The 26,059-nt window shown below is 34.3% G+C and overlaps 1 protein-coding gene across 4 annotated transcripts in view; it reads right to left on the bottom strand.

Annotated features, from left to right (window-relative positions):
• Positions 1 to 5,593: 5,593 nt before the first annotated feature.
• Positions 5,594 to 26,059, bottom strand: part of ITGAV (integrin subunit alpha V) — a 115,523-nt gene continuing 95,057 nt past the window's right edge. For 2 of the 4 annotated variants that reach the window (XM_072612597.1, XM_072612594.1), the window contains exons 16-30: positions 25,711 to 25,769; positions 24,356 to 24,510; positions 22,676 to 22,813; positions 21,836 to 21,903; positions 20,897 to 21,044; positions 20,306 to 20,398; positions 16,152 to 16,231; positions 15,507 to 15,587; positions 14,718 to 14,823; positions 13,963 to 14,121; positions 12,601 to 12,714; positions 8,265 to 8,378; positions 8,059 to 8,166; positions 7,097 to 7,219; positions 6,422 to 6,651 (exon numbers count right to left, since the gene is read on the bottom strand). In XM_072612597.1, coding sequence (XP_072468698.1) covers positions 6,556 to 6,651; positions 7,097 to 7,219; positions 8,059 to 8,166; positions 8,265 to 8,378; positions 12,601 to 12,714; positions 13,963 to 14,121; positions 14,718 to 14,823; positions 15,507 to 15,587; positions 16,152 to 16,231; positions 20,306 to 20,398; positions 20,897 to 21,044; positions 21,836 to 21,903; positions 22,676 to 22,813; positions 24,356 to 24,510; positions 25,711 to 25,769 — 1,642 coding nt within the window. In that variant the 3' untranslated portion in view covers positions 6,422 to 6,555. Of the gene's footprint in view, positions 6,652 to 7,096; positions 7,220 to 8,058; positions 8,167 to 8,264; positions 8,379 to 12,600; positions 12,715 to 13,962; positions 14,122 to 14,717; positions 14,824 to 15,506; positions 15,588 to 16,151; positions 16,232 to 20,305; positions 20,399 to 20,896; positions 21,045 to 21,835; positions 21,904 to 22,675; positions 22,814 to 24,355; positions 24,511 to 25,710; positions 25,770 to 26,059 lie in introns of all 4 variants that reach the window. The other 2 variants (XM_072612595.1, XM_072612596.1) reach the window with 2 other exon arrangements.

Below are 26,059 nucleotides of genomic sequence, written 5' to 3'. Positions count from 1 at the left end.
CTTCTTTGGCAATGAAGGATGAACACACACACACATACACACACACACACACTCTATGAATTTGTGATGAAAAAATATATATCATGTATTCTTTCATTTTCTTTAATATTTGAAACTATGTAGTAAATAAGAAATAAATATCAATAAGCAAATCAACCAATAAATATTTATTAAGTGCCTATGTGCCAGGCACTGGGCTCAGCACTGGGCATACAAAATGAGGCAAAGATAGTCCCTGCCTAAAAGGAACTAAATGTGAAAAATTAGTTGTAAAAAGAAGAAAGTGAGTTAATAAAATAAAATTTTCTATTACCTGTATTTTCATTGGGCAATTAATTTTATAACATTATTGTTGTTACCGAGGTGATACAATGGATAGAGTGCTCAACTTTGGAGTTACGAAGACCTAACTTCAAATCTGGTCATGTGACCCCAGATAAATCATTTAAACTCTAATTGCTTCAAGTTTCCTCATCTATAAAATGGAGATGATAATAGCACCTAATTCCCCAGGTTGTTGTGAGGACCAAATGAGATAATTATTATAAAGTGCTTAACACAGTGCCTGGCACACAGTAAACACTGTTTAGTTGCTGTAGTTATTACTATTAATTACCTGAGTTTGAATCATGTCTCAAACACTAGCTATGGGACCCCTGGCGAAGTCACTTACCATCTCCTAGTTTCCTCAACTATAAAATGAGAGTAGCAGAACTATATAGGGTCATTGTAAGAATCAAATGAAATAATATATGCCAAGTGCTTCACACCTTAAAGAATTATATAAATGTTATCTATAGCAAGTTAAGGTCTACAAAGTGATTTGCATATACCATGTCAAGGTCTGTTTTTAGATCTTTTATAGCTGAAGATCTTAGATTTGTTTTTTCCTGAAGCCTTCAGACAAGAGAAAAATACGTTAGAAGTCAATTTGAAATTGAATGTTTTTTTAAAAAAAAAACCTTTCATGTACAAGGCACTGCAAATCTTTACATATTTGAATTACAGCCAACAAGGCTCACAATTTGGGAAAGGGCAAGAAAGTTGAACTTCATTACCTGAAAAGCATGTTAGGGGTTTCTACTTTCTACTTTTTCTAATTTCTAGGGCTTTCTACTTTTGCGCTTAGGGGAAGACAAGTAATTAACTTTTAGTCTAAGGCTTCCACTTTTAGCTGAAATATCAAGAAAAGTTGTGATTTAAAGAGGTAGGAATAAAACTGGAAATATGGTTGTTTTACTATTTTCTTATTTCCCCAACGTCTCTTGGAATCATCATCAAGTTCTTACATTTTGATCCAACTTTATACGTTCTCAAGAACTTTTGGAGACAAGTGAACTGTCATGTAAACAGAAGACTTAATGAAAATGCTTTTTTCAATCACCGTTAAGTAATTAAGATTTAAATGCCAGCTATGTGGTATGGTGGATAGAGTACTCAGTAAGACTCCTTTTCCTGAGTTCAGACACTTACTAGCTGTGTGGTCCTGGGCAAGTTACTTAACCCTGTTTGTCTCAGTTCCTCATCTTTACAAATGAGCTAAAGAAAGAAATATCAAATATCAGTATCTTTGCTAAGAAAATCCCAAATGAGGTGTGAAGATTTGAACACAAGTGAAATAATTCAACAACAACAAAAATTGAGGTTTACTATGCTTTGAGAAAATTGAATTAAATATGTGCTAATTAAAATGGTATTTTAAAATTGTACTATTCTTCCTGAAGTTCACAACTTTTAAAGAAGATTGCTAACAGCACACCATCACAGCTTTAACAGTATAAATATACCAAAGTCTCACACATACACACACAAAAAAAATCAAAGTCTTTGGTTTTGTATGTAGAGGTATTTTATTGCAAAATTTTCAGGACGAAAAATGAATTTTTACAATAGGATTTACCCATGAACACCATCATTAAACATCTTAAAATATATTTGGAAAAAAATCAGAGTGCATTTCAACAAATAAACGTTATCACAGAGGGGAAAAAGGATCTCTGAGATAAAACTTAATTAAGAAACAGATATCATATTAGCCCCATTGTGAGTTAATATTAGTAATAGTTTTTCCAAATACAGCACTATAACTCATAGACCTCTTGTCAGTATATTTTACTTGTACTAGGATAAACTGATAGGGTTATTTTTGTTAATTCCATTCTTTCTTGAATTATAAATATTTGATCAGTGGGTATATTTAAAAAATTCCAAAGGATAAGCTGATTTTTCTTAAGTCCTGTATTACTGAACAGCTATGTCCAAAAAAAAAAAAAATTTACTAACATTTATTGCACTAACATTATAGATGCCAAAAACTTTCTATAAAATGAAAGGGTAAGTGTATAGTTTTGCCAATAACAACCATTCTTATTCTTAAAGGTCAATGTGATATTGCCTTTTAGACTCCTTATATATTTTGCTTAAAATCTAAGAGTCACTATTATTTCCATGTATACTGACTTTATAAGACTATATTTTAAGATTAGATTGCTTTTGTTTTTATTTTCCTTTCTTCTGTCTTTATGGCCACAAGGTTACCATTTAGTGTATTACTGATGGCTCACTGTGTCAAAAAAAACTTTTTTTTTTTTTTAAAGAAAAGATACAGTGAAAATATAAAGACCAGGAGCAGAAGTGGCATCATATGCCTTGCCCAATCTTATTGTACAGTTACTATAGTTATACTTTGCAAACACTTTGCAGAGCACTGTATCAATTTTTACCTAACTCAAATCACTGAGCTAGCAAATGAAAAGTTTTATTTTCATGCCATACCCAATATGGGTGGTCAGAGTAAGTAACAAAGAAAATTGCTTTCTACAGTTTTTATGTATCAACTCAACTTGATACATGTATTTTCTAAGTTGCCATAAAATGCTTTAAAACCACATACTAATTATGCACTTCTTTAACATAGGTAAAACTTCCACTGAAATTGAAGGAAGGCTATTTCTCCCTCTGAACTTAATAAAGGATCTTTAGTATGTCCCAGATGATGGACCTCTAGACTCATGGCTCCTATCTATTTTACAGGATACAAGTTATTAAATAGTACAGTATTTTTAATGCATTAGGCTGGTTAGAAAATAATACCTAAGTGCAGTCTAAAATCAACTTTGTGAATGGAATAAAGACAAAGTTCTTTTGCCTGATAAGAACAGCAGAATCAGACTGTCAAGAACACAATCTTTTGTTAGATTAAGGACTATTAAATTAATAACTCTGAAATTACCCAAGTCTTGTTAAATTGTTATATTGCACTTGAGAACATAAAGCAAAAGATTCAGTACCTATCCCAAAGAATTTCAGTACCTAGTATATACTCTCATGTGGCAGTCTGTAAAGGCTTACCTCAAATCACTTCATCAAGTGAAAAAGTACACTACAAAATTATGAATGAGTAATGGGTTTCTTCATTCTAGTATACATTTTTCAATTCTGTTTCTTTTCCATGAGGAACTGTCTTTTACATGTAGAAGATTACCACACGTAACAGATTACCTTTAAACAAGGCACCATTATTGCTAATGATTGGTTACCAATGAGTATGATGCTAGAAAAAGAAAAACAGCCATGTGATAATCTGCTTAGCATTAAATTTTGTACCTTCTGAAGAAAAACCAGCCTACAGAAACCAATTTGATTTATGAAAACTAGCAAATGCAGCACTTATCACAACCCTGCCATCAAAGTCCTTTTTAAAAGAAATGGATAAATTTGTAAAAATATTTCGTAATTCTCTGAAATAATTCTGAAAGGCTAATATTCTAAAAGTTTATGCATTTCCTCTGAAAGCAAATGCTACCTTAATCAGTGTGCTAAAAAGTTTCAAAATAGAGGAATTATGATTCTTTTTTGAAGAAAAATGGCTATTAATATTTTTATTTTTCTTATGTTTCAAAATTCCTTAGAACAATGTCACCAAAGTTATACTCTTATTGACTTACAAAAGAAAAAAAAGGAGGGTGAAGGAAAGGAAGAGGTGAGCTGGTAAGACTATCAGCAAAAGTTGCTTATAAAAAGCACTTTTTAAACAAACCTAATTCTTGGCCTTTTAGATCATATTAAATGTATCTTTGTTGCCAATTAAGATTTTCAAACTCATTATTATACTATCTCTAAGAATCAAATTAAAAAACATAAGTCTAAAATTGCAAATACCCATTAACAAAATAGTACCTTTTTGGCAACACAAATGTATATATTTTATAGGATTATTATATGAAAAGCTATATACATTCACATCATACTTTAGAGTAAAAACCAATATTTAAATTCTTTTTCAAATATTTACTTCAGAAAGAAATTACAGGTTATACAATTTTTTTTTATCAGGTTTGGCATTTCTCCATTTTTTTCATGAATCACATTATTGCTTTAAGGATCATTTCACTTTTTTTTTTCATTACTGTCTCCAGTGTTCATGGATCATCTAGTGTTTGCTTCTGCAGTACTAGAATGTGCTTAAGTTTCAGGCACAGGCCAAAAAGAGAGCAGATCATAACATGTCTAATTTAATTATTTCTGTGACTTTAAAGACTTAAATGGATTGCCACATAAAAGATGCAGTAGGAGTAAATGATATAATCGTGAAAATGGCTGAAGTGGTTGTTTGAGGGGTATCAGTAAAATTCAAAATGGCTACATGGTGACAAGGCCTTAGGATATTTATCACAATTTCTTTACAAAATATCAAGTTCATTCACAGCATAAAATATTTACTCTACATGTAAGATCCCTTTCAAAATTGCTGGCAAAAGTCACTGCTCCAAAAATAATCTGATTTGAAATTCTTCTGCCAAACAATACGCTTGTTAAAATTATGTAAAGAACTTCTCTAAACAAATAATTTGTATAAACTCACCTACGTGTACTTTGATTTTGTGAAAATAACCCAACGTCATTTCATGTACATAGACTTATTACAAAAAAAAAAAAAAAAAAAAAAGAACTGCTTTGAGGATTCCTGTGAAACTTAAGGGAAAAAAATATCTGATTTAAGAAAGAGAAATATGTTAACACTGCATAATGAAAACCAAACTTTACAAATGGTGTTCAACTTTCTTAATCCTAATTGCATCATCATAATGTCCTTACAGAGAGCAACAGCAAAGTCAGAGTCAACTGATACCATTATACTCAAACCCTAAAGCATGGTGAGCACATCAAAATCTCAGGGAAGATTCACCACCACAGGGATTTGAAAATATAAGTTCCCTGCATATGCAGCTATCAGTAATATGCCTGGAAAATTAGCCTTATTTGCATTTTTATATGGGAAATTTTTTAAATTGCCTTTATAAATTATTATAGATTAGGAAAAATTAAAGGTTGCTTTATAACTAATCTTAAGCCTAGGAAAACAATTCACATTAGTAATATCTGTAAACAGATTGATTCTATTTTACAAATAAAATTTTCTGCTAAGGAGGAAAGAGCAACTTCAAAACAAAGTAAACTCATTTCCATTTATCTTGAGATTTTTTTTTCCATGTCAGTTTCAAAATACGAAGAAAATTCATTTGAAGATAAATAATCTCAAATTACAAAATTGACTGACTCCAAACCGTGAATAACAATAACAATAAACAGCTTCATCAACAATGAGCATATTATTTTAATTTATAAACAGGCTGTGATTACTTCCTAAAAGCCGATTAAAATTAAATATCCATAAATGTGATTAATCAGGAGTTCATCCAAATTATTTTGCTATAAAAATGGAAATAAAGGTAATTTTGGAATGATTTGAGTCCCTATATGACTTTCAGGAAGGTGATTTTAATGCAATTATTAAAATTCAATTACTGTGGAAAAAAGTTTACAATTAGAAATTTAATGTTTTCATTCGTACAGATTGACTGACTAAAGTGTTTGTTCTTAAGAGCAATTTTTAAAAAATTAAAACACAATGAAAACAGAAGTCTCAAACATTTTTAGTGATTCTACCTACACATTTATAGCTAGTTCATTTATGGTCTCTAGAAAGATGACTGATGGAGTGACATACACAGTAAAATACTAAAAGGAATTCAGATAATCTGGTAAGTTGTGTTTATATGCATCCATTTGTAGCTTGAAAAATCACCTGTAGTGTAATGTTTATTAACAGTATGAATCTGTACAAAAGAATAGGACACTAAGGCCCAAATAAAGTCTTATCTTAAAGAGAAAAATAAAAAAACAAAACTGTTGTTAGAAACAGTAACTACAAAAGCTGCTGGTTTTAAGATTTTCATTAAATCCAAGTGGCAATTCAAGAAATATCAGTCCGATGTGCAAACAGGGCACAGTCTCTTGAAATCTGATTATCAAAATCACTAAACAATACTTACAATTTCCACACATGTCAGTGCATGTGCATTACTAGTTGGATTAAGAACACGGTTAATGAAAGAGATGGCTGTCTCATTTTGTTGTTTAGGGCTACTCATCTATGCCAAAGGGTGTGATCAGCTGTGCAGTCATGGAGTGTTTGTCCCTTGAGAGAAATTGAAATCCATAATGAAGTTGGCAATTCTAAAGTTTAAGTATGTAGCATAAATTAAAAAGTTGTTAAGCATCTGAAGTCCCTTCACCATTTTCATGAGGTTGAAGCTGCTCTCTTTCCTGTTCTTCCTGAGGTGGCCTGACTCGTTTAAAAAACCCCATCTATAATTTAAAGAAAAATCAAGATCACTGCTAAGATCAAGAAAAGCACTATATTTTAAAATAGAGATATAGTTTATTTGTTTGTTTGAAAAGTACTCTATTTATTGAATTCTTGCCCTCTTCATCCTCACCTCCTGTATTCGAGTCCCAGATAAAATCATACTTTCTAAAAAATGCTTCTAGAAGATGCATTTCATGATCTCTCTTAATGGTAGTATTTTCCCTCTGATTATATCTAACTTCTCCCCACCAGCAGACTATGAGTTTTTTTAAAACAAGGATTTGGGGTTTTGTTTTGTTTTTTATGCCCAGCTCTTAGCACCCAGGGCCTGGTAAATACTTGTTGATTGATTTACTGGAATTTAAATTATATGACTTTTGCCTCACTAAAATGTTATCATTATAAATTCCCATCTCTTCCCCCTCCACAATATCTATTACTTACCCTGTACATTACAAAGACCAGAACAGCCAATAATAATAATCCAGCTAGAACTGCCAAAATGATCACCCACAAAGGCACAGGCATGGGTGATGGCTGAATACCCCAGGTAATATTAGTGGTAACCTATTGAGAAAAAAATGCAACAAATATTAGAAAATAATGGCATAAGATTTGCTTCAGGCTTTTCAATAAAGAAAGAGTGTTGTGGAAAAACTTCTGGGCATGGAATCACCAGTGAAGGGTTTAAGTCCTAAATAGGTACTTTCTTGGTCTTTAACCACATCAATGTTATTTGATCTCTCTGAATCTGTTTCCCCATTTATAAAATAGTTATAATAATATTTGCATTACCTACTTCACAGGTTTGAGGTGGGAAAGATGCTGCTTAAAGTACAAATGTGAATTGCTATCATTAGAAATATATGTAACATGATTTCCTCTTTCTGCAACAGAGACTAGTAGGCTTGGAAAGAAATAGACTAGACTTAGGGTATAATAGATTGTGGTAGCAAATACAGTTTCACTGTAGAGCAATATGTACCCACACAATCCCAAACATTAGATTTTAATCATCTCAGAAAGAGATCCCAGGTGCTAATAAAAGTTCGTCTTAGGTTGCTGTATTGCTCTTTATCATTTTAGTTGGAAACTTAAAATGTCAAAGAATTTGCTACAGTCGCTTGCTATTATTGAAGTAGTTGACTTCTGGTCCACACAATAATTTTATTCACAAAACTATAAGCTACAGTAGGACATTACTCTGAAGTAAGAAAGGCTAGTAAAGTAAAGAGTCAAGCTTTATTACTTGGAGGTAGGAAAGAATAACAAAAATCATTCTTAGCAACCTATGAAAACACTTATACATATTATTTGAAATGGTCAAGACAATTTCTTATTTTAAACAGTTCTTCTGTCACTTAGATTGTGTACATTGACTATGCATCCTCATACAAGTTACTTACAAATGTAGAGTTATGGATGTCATCAATAGGGAGATTCTTGTAGGGAAATTCTATGATACTGAATGAAGCTGATGACTTCAGAGAGTATGAATGGTTCTGATTTTCCTTCTGTGGGGAAAACAATATTGAGATAATATCTTAGGTATTAAACAATTTTTGTCTGGAAAAATTTGTAGGGTCAACACGAACATTTTCTCTTTACTCACATTCATGAACGTCTCAGTCCACAGCAGAGACTTTACATACAGGATCACACTCTTTCCCCTGTCAAGGCGACCAACCTGGCAGACAATCTTCAAGCATTCAGCAGTCCCACATCCCTGCCAAAAAAACAAAGTTGTTGAGCTTTCAAGGAAATATCACCTGAGCATCATACAAAAAACAAATCTTTAATATTCTGAAAAATCAAGGATTAAAATTCACATCATTCTTTCTATCTGTAGGACAAATCCTATTATAATGAACTAGAAAAACATAATTCATGTGTCTGTGTGTTATGTGCTTGTGCACATGTCAGAGATAGTGGAATATTGCTTAAAACAGGTGGGCTACTGATCAGAAGGCAAACTCTTTCCTATAGAGATTTCTCTAATGATACAAGTTATTGTACCAAAAAAAAAACTTCTCCCTGCAAAATCAAAAAGTACATTATGTCCATTTAAATATATCATATGTAAGCTCCATCTTGAAATACTTCAGAAAGGCATTCAACAAGCTCTTGTGAAATTTTTGAGAACAACATAAAGAACAGGTTGTGGCTAATAGTACAGGTAGATGGATTCAACCTTCCCCCCACCCACACACAACATTTCATTCTTTTTATGTGTTGTATTTTCCCATTAGAATGAAAACTTCTCAAGGTCAGGTACAATAACATTGTTTTTGTTTCTATCCCCAGTACTTAGCACAGTGTCTAATACATATGAACTGCTTGACACAACTTGGCCTCATTGAACAACACTTCCTAAAAAGTGTTTTTCAGTGATTTAAAGAGAGATGTCAACCTGGAGGGAGGTGTTTAACAGAATATCATAATATCTGTACATGACCCCATCTCATTCACATCTTTATCAATAGCTGGGATAAAAACCTGTCATCACTATTCAAATATACAGTTGTACATGTAACTGGGGAAAAATAAAATACTAAATAAATACCAAAAATTAAACTTAAATGTAAAAAAAAAAAGACAAAAAACAGTGACCAGAAATAGCTTGGTTAAAAAAAAATGATTTAAGACAACTGAGTCAAATGTACAAGAATACAAGTCATTTCCCAATTGATAAATGGTCAAAGGATACAGGCAGTTTTCAGAGGAAGAAATTAAAGCTATCTATAGTCATTAAAAAAATGCTCTAAATCACTACTGATTAGAGAGATGCAAATCAAAACAACTCTGAGATACTACATCACACCTATCAGATTGGCTAACATGACAAAACAGGAAGATGATAAACGTTGGAGAAGATGTGGGAGAGCTGGAACACTAATTCATTGTTGGTGGAGCTGTGAGCTGATCCAACCATTCTGGAGAGCAATTTGGAACTGTGCCCAAAGGGCTACAAAAATATGCATACCCTTTGACCCAGCAATATCGCTTCTAGGACTATTTCCCCAAGAGATCATAAAAACAGGAAAGGGTCCCATATGTAACAAAAATATTTATAGCAGCTCTCTTTGTGGTGGCCAAAAACTGGAAATCAAGGGGATACCCATCAACTGGGGAATGGCTGAATAAACTGTGGTATATGAATGCAATGGAATACTATTGTGCTATAAGAAATGATGAACAGAAAGACTTCAGAGAAGCCTGGAAAGACTTATATGAACTGATGCTGTGAAAGGAGCAGAACCAGGAGAACTTTGTACACAACAACAACCACAATGTGCAAGGAATTTTTCTGGTAGTCTTAGTACTTCATTGCAATGCAAGGACTTAAAATGTTCCAGTGGTCTTTTAAGGCAAAATGCCTTTCACATCCAGAGAAAGAACTATGGAATTTGATTTTAGAATGAAGCAGACCATTTTCTTTTGTACTTTGTTTTGTTTTATGATTTTTTCCCATTCATTTTAATTTTTCTATGCAACATGACTAAGGTGAAAATGTATTTAACAGGAATGTATGTATAGAACCTATACAAAATTGCATGCCATTTCAGAGAGGCAGTGGGGAGGTAGGGGGGAAGGAAGGTGAGGGAGGGGAAAAAAATCTAAGATACATGGAAGTGATTGTAGAACACTGAAAACAAATAAACTAATTTTAAAAAGTGATTTAAGTACCATTGGCTTTACTGAGCAGTTTTCAGAAAACTATTTTGTAATAAGATCGACCTAGTGTTTCTTGACAAATTTCAGTTGTGTGAAAACAAAATGTATGCATACAAATCCAAAACAAGATATAAATTTTGAAAAATGTAAAAAAAATAAATGGTTGGAGTAAAGCATGGACAAACAGTGACTATACTGAGCGACAAAATTTTAGTTGTTTACAAATATCATTAAACACAAACATTTTGAATTTAAATTCAAAAATCTTGTTACTGGTCAGTTTTATACTAAGTGGCGTAGTAGATGTACTGGAGGCTGAAAGTAGTCAAATCCTGCCTCGACACTTACTAGCAATGTGTCCGATGGTAAGTGATTTAAACAACTAAAATTTAAATTGGAAAGGGAGACGAATAAAGTAGAAGGGGACTTTGATGATTACACTTTTGCCTTCCCCTTCTGTCTCCAGTTTACTTCCCCTAAAGAGTAAATCTCATCAGCAGGTTACTGTCCCTTCCTCCTTCCCCCACTAATTTGTTTAAAATTGACTTTACTGATACCACCTCCCTTAGTTTCCTCTTCCCCCTTGCTCTGACTGGAGGGCTGGAGAGTAGAATTCCAAACTTTTCCCAATGCCTTTTTTTATAGAGGCAGAAACTAGACTTACTTTGTTCTGCATATACTGCCCCGCCTGGTTTCAACTCCAGGTAACAAGATGCACCAGCTACCCCCAATCTACTCCCCTCTGCTTTCCTGACTCCTTTTGTGTATTGCCTCACCACATCCCCCTAGACCCTAAGCTTGTTGAGGGCAGGGACATGCTTTTTATTCACTATATCCCCAGACCTTAGCACAGTGTCTGGCACATATTAAGCACTTAGTAAACTTTACTGCACTGAAATATTTATTGGATTGAAAATTACAACATAGATTGACAGAGAAAAGTCTCTTTGTCAATTAAATTCACTTCACTTCAAAAAACACATATTGAGCACTTGTTGTATACTTAATATTACAAAGATTGGAACTAGACCTGTGATTTTTTTTTTAGGTGGGGGGGATAGGGAATTCCCAGGAGAGAAAATACCTTCTACCAACATAGGCCAGTACTTTTCTGCAACTAACAGACTTAGTGAGCTGCCTAGACAACTAAGAGGTTAAGGGAGAAGCACAAAGTTACCCAGAAAGCATGTGTCAGCAGCAGTACTTGAATCCAAGTCTTTATGGCTGTAAGCCCCACTTCCCACCCTCCACTCACCCTAGTGACTTTCAATTGCACACTAGAATAGACACAAAGGAAAAGGCAGAGTCTCTAATATTAAGCAGCTAAGTTAGAAAGGCAGTAAAAATTGTTAAATGGAGGCTATCCCAAAATGTAAAGAGAATGCCAGAAGCAAGGAAATAGCCTTCTGCTCTTGTAAGGAGCTCATGTAAGGATTATAAGGGCTAAAATCACAGTTACATTTAAGGACAATAATACACTATAAACAATCAGATGGAAAGGGGACACATACCATTATGTATCTAGAGTTTTTTCAATAAAAATGTGAGTAATATTTGAATGCCAGGTAGATTATTATTATTGTGACAGAAAAAATGTGAGTATGGTCATAGTGACATTAACAGGTCACTCAAGAGTTATAGTGCGTATGGTTCAGAGATGTATTCACAGCATCGTATTTATATTATGGATTTATTTGATGAGGGGAAGATGTTGAATAGAGTGAGACCTGGACAAAACTGCTGTGGTAGGTCATGTTTATTCTCCACCTCCTTTTCTGTGCTCTCTCCTATCTTATTTGTCCCCATCACCTAGTAACCTCCTGCTATTGTCTGTTTTTTTTTCAGTAAGTCTCCCACTGAAATATGGTGCTCAGGTCTTAAACAAAAGACTGTAGCCAAGAAGGTGGCTAAGAAGGGCTGTAAGAAAAGGAATAGAAATATTCAATATGTATTACAGAATTCCGGAAATGTTACTGCATCAGAATGAGTCGAAAGTTAATCTATTTGATTGACTCTCTGAAAAGTGTAAGGACCTAACAGCATCTGTGAGCATCTCGAAGGCAGGGGCTGTCCTTGTCTAGCTTTATATCCACAGCACTTAACATGATGCCTTGCACATAAACAGATGCTTAATCAATGTTTACGACTGAATATTACATTTATACATTTGATCACAACTGTATTACTTAAATATCTGTCTTCTTTGATTTTATGCCTATAATTTTGTATTTCTGAAAGTAAAAGGGAGTCAGCAAAGTTCCAAAAGTACTTACCAAAGTGTGTACATCCCCTTCATTGGGAGGTAAATCCCTCCTAGTAATGTGATGACTCCGGTCACCTTGTCCTATGTTTGTTTCATTCTTTTCATCTGTCTGAGGAGTTGAAATCTAGGATTGCATTAATAATTGTGATGAGATATTGTGATAACCGATGACATTTTATATTGCATTTAAATTTTGACACAGTACTACCTGAGCAACACTAGGCAAGAAACAGACTCTCTGGGCTTTGGTTTATTCATCTCTAAGTTGAGACAGTGCTCTGGATAACCTCTAAGGTCCCTTCCAAATCTAAATAATACTGTCATCCTATAATCCTATAAAGGATCTCAAAAAGGATGAAAAAAGTAGCATCATGTCATACTGTGATAAGAGAATTCACTACTAGATACAGGGCAAAATTCAGGAAAGAAAATAAAATATGGGATGTACTATGCCTATAAGGACATGATATAAGGACTCTGCCCCTAATGGTGCCACAGGTCTGAAATCCCTGCTACCAAAAATCTGAGAGTAGTGAATCATTTGAGCAGGGAAGTTCAGAGCTACTATAGGGCTCAAGCTTATCATAATAAGTCTGGCATCAATATGATGCACCTCAGGTAGCAGGGGGGCCACCAAATTACTCAGAGAAGGCCCAACTGGCCCCGATCAGAAATAGAGGAGGTCAAAGATCAGGCCCATAAGTACTGTGTTTAAGCCTAGGTGAGACTGGGAGACCTAGGCTGTAATAATGATGAAGAGGAGGATGACATAGATGAGAAATGGATCATTCATCAAATCTTTCTTTCTATTATCATTAGAAAAAATATAAGCTTCTGGAAGACCTGATAAAGTCCAGAATTTTCACAGTGCAACCTATATTACATTTGGACTCACCTTAAGAGCCCTTTTCTTCTTTCTCCCCCTCATTCTGCTTTTTAGGATACCACATAATAACTTGCTATTAGTTTTATTCAAAATGAAATTCTTCTAAGTTACCAAAAGTCTACACTGCCAGGAGCTCATTTCTATATCTCATCCAAAAGATACAACATCGCTGACATTATACTGAGGCCTTGGATCAATCCTAGCGTATGTGGTGGGAAACAAGCCACTGACTGAGTCACTGATAAATACTTCCTGAGGCGCCCTAGACAATCTGAAAAAGTATGACTCCCTAGGGCTTCCTTAAGTCCAACTTTACTCAATTTATGAGAACAAACAACCCAACCCAGAATGCATCAATGGTGAACAAAACTATTTTTACTGAGTTAGTTGGTACATTAAAATTATTTTCATGCATTTGTTCTATGTGGTTATAAATAATTATAAAAAATTCCACTCTAATCAAGAAATGTGTTTGAACAATGTTACCTTAATTTTCAATGGATTAATCTCCATATCTGAAGTACAGTTCATGGGTCCATCAACTTCATAATGAAGGATATATAGCAAAGTATTGTTGTTATACTTGTAAGGCCACTGAAGATTTAGTATCGCCTTGCTGAATGAACTTGGACCATTGTTTCTCAGCTAAGGAAGAAAGAACAGTTAAATGCTACTGTTAAAGATCTACTTTGGGATTAGTATTTCATAAATAACTATTGACATCATTTAAAAGTTCAACACTTTTCGTGGAAACTTTTAAGAAGCTTTCTGTTTTTGTTGTTTTGGGGAGGGAGAGTTTGAACATTGCCTGTAGAGATAATGCCCCTTATTAATACAGATCAATAACTGTTCCGCATGGATCTTGAGAGTGCCTGGAACACTTGCCTGGGACCAAAGAACTGTGTCAGAAGAGAGACTGAAACCCAGGTCTTCCTAATTCCAAACCTATCTCTACACTATACCATAATGTTTATCTGGCTGGAGTAAAACAAATTGGTTTAAAAGAATATCTTTTAGAAACCAGTTTTAAAATCATACAGAACTATTTCAACTAACAAAAAATGAAATAATTTGTAAGAAAGAAAATCTAAGAATTCTGTGATGACTGTTTTAAAGTAAAGATGACAAATGTATGAAATTGAAAAGCAGTAAGAAAGTTATTTTTTTCTTTCCCTACTGGACTAATAATATATTAATCACTAATACTGATGATATTTTAAGGTGCACATATAATTGCAAACCTCATAGATGTGTTGCACAACAGGCCCAACATCCTCTTCAGTCTGTGGATTCTCCTTGTGCTCCCAGTTTGGAATAGGAAGGAAGACATGATCAGGGCTTGAAACTCTAAACAATGACCAAAGAAAACTCAAACTTACTAAGATTATGAGAATCATAGCACCAGTTTCTTCTTAAAACTCTCCTAACATTTTCAAATAAAAACACCTTTCTCAATCCTTTCCTCCCCTAACTCTATTGGGTGTACCTTTGCTTTGAGATTTCCCTCCATGTACACTATATATCTTTTATATACACAGTTATTTGCACATTATCTGCCTCATTAGACTGTGAGCTCCCTCAGGGCAAAGTGTAGTTTGTGCTTTCCTTTGTGTCCTCAGCATTAGCTCTGTGCATCACATACAGTGTTTAATAAATATTTATTGGCAGACAGACTGAATAAAATGAAAGATTCGTACAAAAATGGATGAATGGAAAAATGTGAAACTAATTTCCCTTTATTAATCTTTTAAGTGAAAATATGAATTCATAAATAATTTTAATAGAATAAAGACATTTATGTCATACTTGCTGCTATCATGCTAGTGCCTGCCACTTTCCCAAAAGAGTGACTAAGCAGATACTTTTAGCAATGAAGCACATTCTAAAATTAACATATGCTATCTTAGAATGGATTCTTTCTAAAAGGTGAGGACTTCAGTAAAGGGGAAATTAGAAAATCATCTCATAGAACAGGGTTAACAACTAATGTGAAAGCAATTTCAGGAATTAGATTTTTTTTAGTTACTGACCCTCTTATCTCAACAGCGGAGGAAATGGCGAGGTCAACTTGGTAGGATATCATTGGACTCACTTTGTCATATAGATTAGAGCTAAAAAGGAAGAAAAAGAAAAAAGCAGTTAGGTGCTGAAATGAGCACACTTGTAATCATAAATTTTCAGTGGCATGATGTATTCTGAGATCACTCATTAAAAATGAACATATTTCAAATAGAGCCAAGAAAATATAAAGGGCACCTGTGATTTCTAAAATACATATTAATAACTATAAAAACAATGAATTCCAATATTTTTCAAAGATTAAAAATGACTTGTCTTTCTAGACATCTTTAAAGGCTATACATAGAAAACTAAACACATATTTATTAACTAAATTAATATTCATTAATTTAATTAGACAAATTCAAAATTTTTATTAAGTGCCCAAATAATGAGATGATGTGCTAGATGCATGCTAATGTGTATGTTTACTGAAATAAATATCAAACTTAGTCCCACAGAAAATTTATTACCATTAGTTATATGTTATTTTCAAGAATGTTAAAAGCAAAATAGTATAATACCTATAAACATGCAAAATTTAGTGTTTTTTAATCATACGTTTTCTGTGAAATTTTTAGGTAAATAGGAAGAAGTTGCTATCTTTATTTTCATACCTTTGGATCTGTAAATCAAACTTCACAGAAGTATCTATCTCTGATTGTTGGTGCACACTGAAACGAAGACCAGCTAAAAGCTAGGGAAGAAAAAAATGATAGGATATTAAAATGAGCTAGCTCCTAATTAGTAAGAATTCCTACCCGATATATTTTTTAAAATTAAGCTTTGATAGCTGTTTGTTGATTCAACTCAAATTTCCAAAAATCTGACAATCTATCTGTTGAAAAAATATTCCCCATTTACTACACCCCCCCGCCCCCAGAAATCTCCCTAATAACAAAGAAAAACAAACCAAACTGACAAACACAGCAGTTTTCTTGCAGTGTGTGCCAAATTCAAAGTCATCTACTCAATATCTGAATTTGAAAATAAGGTTGTTTTATAAACCAAAATAATGTTCAAGGATATTCTTTTTTTTAAATCAATGTTATTTCCCCACCATTATATTTCCATTATATATATATATGTATATATATATATATATATATATATATATATATATATATATATATATATATATATATATATATATATATATATATATATAGGAAGACACATGAAAGGATTTGTAACATTTGATGTTCTATCTTCAATGATTCTAGGTTTCATTAATATGGGCACTTCCTCCATCACTTCAGATTATAACCCATCCACACCTGCATCAAGTTTTGCCCAGTTTCTCCCACCACTCTTCTGTGCTAATCCATAGGGACTTTCTTTAGCATCTGTTTAATACTATGGGTGCCAGTGCAATCAATCACAAACATTTATTAAGTGCCTACTATGTGGCAGGCATTGTGTAAAGCATTATAGTCCTTGAGACACCCATTTACTGTTATCACTTGTTACATGAACATCTAACTTTCTGTTTTGATTTTTTATTTCTTGAATGATAGCCTTTACTAAGAATGACATTCTTCTTGAGTCTAAGTAAATAGATCATTGTTGACAACTGGCAATTCACCTATTCACATACAAATTTCTCCATTAAAATTTGGTTCACTTGTAATTTGACTTAGAGAGAAGTGTTCTAAGATTCACAATGATAAATGCATCCATAGAGTAGGTCAGTGGATAAACAAATAACTGAGTTATTTATTAATAAATAAAAGTATCTATTAGTTGCTCACTATGAATCAGATGCAGTGCTAAGCACTGGGCCATCAAGGACTTTAATGGGATAGAAAACATGCAAACAACTATTTATATAAAAAAACCATAAGCATATCTATGAAAGGTAATACGGAGTTACTGGCTAGGTATGGGGAAGAGGGAGAAACCTGGAAAGTTCTCTTGCAAGAGGTAGGATTTGGGCTGAGTCTTGAAGAAGACCAAGGAGGTAAGGAGATAGAGATGATAAGGGAATGGCATTCCAGCCTTGGAGAAAAACTATTTAAAAGGCATGGAGGGAAAGAACAGAGTATTATGTTCACAGATTAGCAAGCAGTCTGGTATTGCTAGTTTGTAGAGTTCATGACGGGGAAATAAAGAAAAAGAACATTAAAAAGGTAGGAAGGTATGAAGCTGGGAAGGGTTTTAAAAACCAAAAAGGATTTTATATTTGATCCTGGAAGAAACAAGAAGCCACTACAGTTTACTGACAGGGAAATAATATGGTTAGACTTGAGCTGCAGGAAAAACACTTTGGCAGCAAAACGGAAGAGTGGGATGGAATGGAATGAAGTGCGATGAAATTGAAGCAGGGAGATCAACCAGAACTGACCACAACCGAAGAGATGTGAGGGAATGAGGGCCTGTACCAAAGCAGAAACCATGCGAGTAGAGAGAAAGGGACATACTGGAAAGTGGTTGTGAAGGCAAAAACAAACAACCACACACACACACAAAATAAAAAAGCAAGACCTGATAACAGACTCTATGTGTGGGGTAAGTGTAAGATGACAACCAAGTTTGCAAGATAATTGTTTAAAGACTATGTGATTGTTGATGCCAAAAGAAGAAATGAAGCTACCTAGCAGCGCCAGGGTGAGTCTGTCATGGAAGATGTCATGTGAACAATGCGAAGGAAAAAGGATTTCCTAAAGAGAGCATTCCAGACGCTTTGTTTCCAAATCAAGTTCTGGAATATTATAGGGAATACAATCCATGTTTACTCAAAAGATATTGGCCTAACAATCCACAAATGAAAATTAACTGTATGAAAAATACCTACAATTCAAACTAAGACAAGTGGCTAAAACGATAATCTACTGAGTTGGTAACTCAATCCATGTACTTGGACAGGCACTGCAAATGGATGGCAGATTAGCCTCAGAACTGAATAGGAAGGAGAGAGAGTTGGAATGCACTTAAGAAACTGTGCTTTTAATGATCCCAAGCTGTTCTATGGCATAAAAAAGCTATCCTTGTAACAAAAATGTTCTCCTGATCATGCCATATGCCATATCGTAACAGGCCTATTCCTTAAATTACCAAAATCTGAGATTCACTAGATCAAATAACAGAGGAACAGCAAATCTTAGTCACACTATAACATGATTCAGAGCAATTACTTTTAAAGGATTAAAATAAAAGATTAAAATATATTTTTTATTCCTTTATGCTCCAGGGTCAAGGACTGAACCTGACTCACTCATCTTTCGTCCTGAAGCTAGTAAAGTGTCTGCTTTGGGCATTCACAACATGGGATGAAGAAAAGTGCATCTAGTTTGGAGAAAGGAGATCTGTATTCTAGTTCTGGTTTGTCTCTAACTTTCTGTACATTCTTGTACAACTCCTTTCGCTTTTCTGGGCTTCAGTTTCTTCATACTAAATGATCTCCCATGTCCTTTTCCACTCTAATATTCTATGCAACCATGTGTACATATCTATCTATCTATATAGATAGATATCTCTCTCTATATAGAGATATCTATATCTATATCTATATCTATCTATCTATCTATCTATCTATCTATCTATCTATCTATCTATCTATATTTTCAAGGGGTACAAAAAAGAAACTTGATATCTCCAAAACTGAGATCCAGTAATGTCTGCTAGAATGAGTTTTGGGGGGGTACACGAATTAAGTTAAAAGTTCCACCCTCTCCTCTTTACAGTGCTAAGCACAAACACAATTTTAAGAAAAAAACACAATTCCTGCCCTAAAGGAGCTTATATTCCAATAGGAGAAGACAACACACAAAAGGGCCTTGAATGGGTGGGAGTGGGGAGGATATGAAAACACTAGTTTAAAGCTTCATGTCATGGTTTCAAAATCAAGAAGCTGGAAAGCAGGAACAGAGCAGGAAAGGAAGGAAGGAAGGTTCCAAGGGGGAACTTACCAGTGGGAGAAGAGGGGCAGGCAAAAATAGTGGAATTCTAATTTGTAAACAGTGGTATACCTAATTCTGGTCTCAAATAAGCAAAACTCAGCCAATAAAAAAGACTGAAATAATAACTTATCTAAATAAACAATCATGCATTTGCATATGTGAATGCTTGAAGAATCTTTGATTCAATTGGGTTAAGAATTTCTTCTACCTATGCATATTATAACCCACTGGAGATCTCTGAAACATGGAGGGGTTAAATGATTTTTCCAGGCTCATACTGCTAATAAATGTCAGGTTTAGGACTTAAAGCTGGCACCTTGGACACTTATTAGCTGGGTAAAAGCCCTCTTCATTTGCTGCTGTGCTTGGTTTACACTCCAACAACTATCCTGTCTTTCCAGGATAAGCCCATCACCTGAAATCTAATCATCATGGAGACTGATGTCATTTGATACTCAATACCTACTCAATCCCCTCAGCTGCCTCTCCATTGTGAGTGGAAGGCTGGGGTGGGGGGAGGAGGGTGGAAGGAGCATACACAGCAATAAACTCCTCAAGTCTTCCTTTACACAGGGAGCAGAACTTTCCACTTACATTTTTTATTTTCTATTATATTCTATACCTGGTTTCAAACCCACCGCCCCTTACCAAACTTCCCATGTGCTGAGGACAGTGCCCAATACAAAGCAGGCAAATCTTTACTAACACTATTGACAGACTCCAGGACTACACCAAGTGACTTTTCCAGGCCTCTGAGGCATTCTGAAAACATTTTGCTTGCAGGCAACTATAGTGCTGACAAAACCACAATGATCCCTCTTCAGGAAAAAAAAAATAAACTGAATGTAATCGAATTTAACTAGTTATCTTACTTTAGTTCCTGCCTTCATGGGATTTCCAAGGTCACAGACCACCTGGCGTGTTTGATTCTCTGTCTTAAATGCACAGGAGAGCCTTGATAAAGTCTACAACAGGACAAAGAGGCTTAGAGACAAAATATTCAACATAAGCACAGATTACAGGGTTGTAAAATTCTCTGAAGAAACTTTGCACTTAGATATTAAAGTTTTTAACTAATTATCAAGTTAATATTTAATGGAAAAAATTAATATATTCCTACTACACATGGATGGAATCTTGTAACTCTAAGGTCTTTAGGGAATCCAGAAACACTTATTTAACTGTTAACACACAGTTTGACGGAAAAGCTTGCATGGTTCAGATACTGATTTATTTGGTCAAGTGCTTCTGCAAGATGTCAAAAATTGCAAATCATTTCAGGATTGCAGAGTGCTGGACTTGAAGATCATTATAATAGATAAGACTTGACTGTCTAGAAATATGTCCTTGGGTAATAGGTATGGTTACTTTGTAACTGCATTGTGAGCATAACTCATAAATGTTAATCAGGCTTATCAGTGCATTTCAATGATCAGAAAAGAGTTCTTGATTTAGAAGCTTACTTCACTGTTACGGACACCACCAATGAAATCTGCCTGGGGTGGAATGGACACAATGAGTTCAGCCTCATAGGCTCCTTCCCCTAGATTCTGGGCATTAACAATCAGTGTCAGAGGGTTGTCATCACCAATATAGATCTTCTTTTGATCACTAGAAATGAATACAAATCCAGGCAGTAAATGAGAAGAGTATGGCAAAACCAAGAGACAGGTGCATGGACTAATAATTTCAAAAATGATTTGAGAAGGCTTAAGAATATTTTGCAGTTCAGTAGAACACTGGCATTATATACTAAGTAGAAACATTAGCACTTTCCCCTATAAATGACATAAAATACTGGCAAATCGCCTCCTCTGAGACTTTTATTAATAACGCCTCTGTTTTCTTTTGTTCAAAAGCTAACTCCTAATAACCATCTATTCAAAAACACATCGCATGATATATATGTTGTCCTTCCTGCTTTTAGTAGATCACAGGCTATTTTAACTATATCCCCAAAAAGAATAATTGGAAGGGAGTGAAGGGAAAGGGGATTAGGTTTATTTTTTTTTCTATCCAGGATTGGGCAGACATATATATATATATGTATGTATATATATATATATATATATATATATACATACATATATATATATTTAAGCGATCATATACTTTATCAGTGAACTTATAGACTACTACAAATAAATTAAATACTTTCTCTAACTCAAGTGATAAGAGAATTCAAATTTTTTTGGAAGTTCAAACTATTTCTATTTGTGAATCTCTAAAATAATGATAATAATTACTTCACACAGGTATATCAGTTATTTATTATCTCTGGTTTATTAAGTTCATGGAACCCTCAAATCATAAAGAAGAAACATAATTTTATCAAAATTACTTCTTAAGAAATAGTTTCATGGTATTTATTGATCGTGTATTTACACAGCTATAAAACTTACCTATGTACAGAAACTTCCAGTTTGGGTTTACACACATTGTCATCACCACAGTCCAGTAGAATGTGAGCCTAAAAAACAATATTCAATCTATATATGCAAACAATATTTGCTGCAACACTTTGAGAGGTTTGGGAGTGGGAAGCAGTATGTTGTTCTAAGTGAGAGGCATGGAATAGTGAGAAGAGTCAGGAAGAAAACCATTTTTTATCCTCCTCTGTTATGTGATCATGGTGCAGAGGCAAGTCAGGGTAATCTAGGCTACCTACAAAATAAAGTACTACAAGCAGAATGGGCCAGAAATATTTGACAAGGAAGTAAATACTCAATTATTCCAAAATTATTCAAAACATCTCTTGAAAAGCTATTAACCATCAAAATCCTGGGAGAAAAAAAACTCTTCTAAATGGCATTATTTATAGATGATAAAACATGCTTATGTTATTGAGTAAAAAATATTTTGGGAAGCTCTTAATCAAAGTCAAATAGTTATCAAGAAGTTTCTTTCTCTCAATACCTTCTATGACAAGTATTTTCCTTATTTCATCCATAATTCATATGATTCCTTTAGCCACTTTCCTTTTTCTTTATCTTGGTTAAATTTTCTTTTTTATTGTAAACTTAATCATCAACAAACACAAACATTTCAATATACAAAGATGAACTAGAAGAAAGCATGCAAGAGAAACTGAATTTCTCTTGTGTGTTTCTGAAGGAACACATACACACACACACATACACACACACACACACACACAATTTGACCTAGTATGTTTTGATCCAGTGCCTAAAAAAAAAATAATTAATGTGTACTTTTAAGAAAAGGTTGAGCAAATATAGTACCTGTCGACTAATATTGGCAGGAGTAAACTGGTTAAGAATGGGTTGCAATCCAGTCACATCTGCTGCAGTCTTGTAATCTAATCGGTATTCCATAAAAATAGTAATTGGAGTGAGCTTGTCTCTGAATTCAGATTCATCCTGGAAATGAAAATGATTCTAGTTAGTAGTGAAACGTCCCCAGCTTCCAAGAAGAAATCCCACAGATGCACATTTCACTTACTTCCAATTTGTCTCTAACTATGCCATCATCCATTGTATCTATAATCCCACAACAAATGCCAGAGAAATTCAACAAATTCAAGTTCAAAAAAATTCAACAAAAATTTATTAAGCACCTACTATGTGCCAGACATAGACACTGTGCTAACTGCCAGGGACCTAAAGGCAAAGGAAAACAAAACAAATAATCTCTGCTCTTTAGAAGTTGTCTAATGAGACAACATGGCAACAACTATGTCCAAAAAAGACATATAAGGATAAATTGGAGATAATCTCAGAAGTAAGGCGCTAGCATTAAGGGGATTCAGCAAGAAAAGTTACTTGCAGGGGTTATGATTCTAACTGGGATCTGGAGAAAGTCAAGAAAGCCAGGAGGTGGGGATGAGGTGGGCACGTATCCTAGGCAGGAGTTGCTCCAGCCAGTGAAAATACTAAGAGTCAGAAGATGAGGTGTCTTGTGCAAGGAACACTGAAAATTCACTGGTTCACTGAGTGTGTGGAAGGAAGCAAGCTATAAGAAAACTGGAAAGGTAGAAGGGGCCAAGTTATAAAAGGCTGTATAAGTCAAACAGGATTTTACATTTGATTTTGGAGATAATCTGGAAGCATAGGACTTTACTGAATAGGGGACTGACATAGTATTTGTATGTTAGGAGACAGATTTGACAGCAGAGTAGAGGATGGTTGAGAGTAAGTAAGAGTTGAGGCTTGGAGACTACTTCAATAGTCCAGTCAAGATGAGGGCTCCCACCTGAATGGTGGTGGTGTTAGGAACAAAAATGCTAGATCTAAAGTCAGGAAGTCCTGACATCAAATTCAGCCTCAGACAAGAACTATGTCACTTCACATCTGCCTCAGTTTCTTTAACTGTAAAAATGGGGATGATAATAGCTCCTACTTCATAGAGTGGTTGTAAGACTCAAATGTGATAGAATCTGTAAAACATTTAGCACAATGCCTAGCACACAGTAGTAGCTTAATAAATGCATATTCCCTCCCTCTTGGTTGCTGTTTTTGTTAGAGACTATCACACAAAGGCTGAAGTATCACTTGTTGGGGATGCTGCTAGCAGGCGTTAATAGCTAAGTATGAGTTGGATGAGGAAGTTCTCCAAATCTCTTCTAGTTCTTAGATTTCTGTCATCAAGGGAAGAGTAAGATGCCCAGAAAGGACAACTTGATTTAATAATTAACAATAATGCTAGCTAATAGCTAGCATTTATATAGCACTTATTACCTAACCTAGAGGAAAAATATTCAGCAAACAGTCCTACTTTCAGTTTATTTTTCTTTTTAAAAAAATTTATTGTAATACAAAAAAATCTCAAAACTTATTACAATCAAACTAAATAAAGGGGTCAGAAAGTAAAACAAGGAGAGAATGTATGTAAAGTATTCTGTAACCTAAAGCATCTATAAGATATTGCTAAATACTAAGAACAATGATGCTGATTTTTTTTACCCGTAGATATGCTGTAAGTTCTTCACACTGCATCTGACCTCCCTTTGAAATACTCATGTTCTTTGAGTGTACAGGTGACTTGTTATGGAGAAAGAGGGCTCTTCTAATGGCTCCTTTCTGCTTTAGTTTATCTAAAAGAAGTTCAACCTGGAAATCTATGAAAATCAACAAATAAAAAGTATTTTTAAAGGAAGCAGTCATTTTATATAGAAAATTTCTTACTTTAATAATATATCACATACTTTCCTTTAGATTTCCCAGTAAACAACAAACTTTTTAAAGTGCCTTCAAAACCCATAAAAATAATATTCAAATTAAGCAACTAATATTCCAAGTTTCAGTGCAAATAAATCTCTAACACTTCATGTATTGATATGGTTGGGCTTTTTTTAACCAGATCCCTAATTTCATCAATGAAGAGTTACCAATTCCCTCTCCTAAGACAAACAGGCTTCTCCTCTGCAGTCTGTAGTCTCTGAGTGTTGACTGGGGCCCTAAGAGACTACATGGTTTTCTCAAGGTCAGAGAAACCGTATATGTCAGAGGTGAGACCTGAAATCAGGTCTTCCTGACTCTTCTCACTATTCCATGCTGCCCACCCCCAAACTTCTCAAAGTGTTGCAGCAAATTAATTTCTTATATAAGATGGATAAATACTGGTGACACTATCTGACTGTTCCACCTGGAGGGATAACATGACAAACAATGTAAAAGAGATGCCAGGTTTGTTGGCCCAGGCATGCAGAAGGAAGTTCTTGATAGAAGTAACAGAATAAGGTTCAGAACTGAGTCTTCTATCATAAACATTGACAGAACTCCAATTATTATTAACTTTAATGAATAGTTATCTAATATTATATATACCAAGAAGCTCAAAACTAGTAGGTTGGCTACCAGGCAATAAATTATTCATCCATAGCATTCCCTTACATTCTTGCAATTTAACTGAATGAAAATAAATTTTGTTTTGAGAACACTGGGAAAAGTTACCACTCCAAAAAAAATCACAAAAAAGTTATCACTAAGCAGTATGACATACAGGTGATATCCCCTATTTTTTTTCTCATGGGCAAAACATTTCTATTTTTCAAGAAAGTAGGAGAAGTGTTAGGGTTTGTGGTAAAGCTTGAAGTTTATGAGTCCCAAAGGCACTCTACTCTGCAAAGGGTTTCCAGGGGCCCTTAACAGAAAAACAGGTGTTAAAGCAAGAGGGTTTTATAGGAGATATAATGCACAGAAAAGCCTGTGCAGAGAGTTTCTCTAAATTTTACAAACAGCTAATTTAGTACTTGTCAATTATAAAATACCCCATAACCAAAATAGCCAAACTAGTTTTCCCTTGCAGTACAACTTACTCAACTTCTCCGGAAGCCTCCCTTTGCCGTCAGCCTTTAAGCAGAATCGCACGTTAAAACTGTGGGAAAAAGAAAACTCTAAATCCTTCCAACCCGGTGAAAAGTTCTGACGTATCCTTTTTAGGTGTTTCCATCTCACAATTCTAATCCATAATTTACATGACAAGTTTTAACTGACATCTTTACACACACCCTGAAATTAATTTTAATAAGTAAAATAGAGAATTAGAGTCCTTTTTAACCCAAATTCTTCCTATAGTCAATTAAGTCCACTTCTTTCTCATTTGCTCCTTAGAAGAAACAGAACAGCTCATAAAAATTCCCTTAATAAAAGGACAGAGAGCTCACA

This window comes from Notamacropus eugenii, chromosome 5 (assembly GCF_028372415.1).
Source record: "Notamacropus eugenii isolate mMacEug1 chromosome 5, mMacEug1.pri_v2, whole genome shotgun sequence".
Lineage (NCBI taxonomy): Eukaryota > Metazoa > Chordata > Mammalia > Diprotodontia > Macropodidae > Notamacropus > Notamacropus eugenii.
Note: the sequence above shows the minus strand (reverse complement) of the source record. Positions and strands in the feature narration are given on the sequence as shown.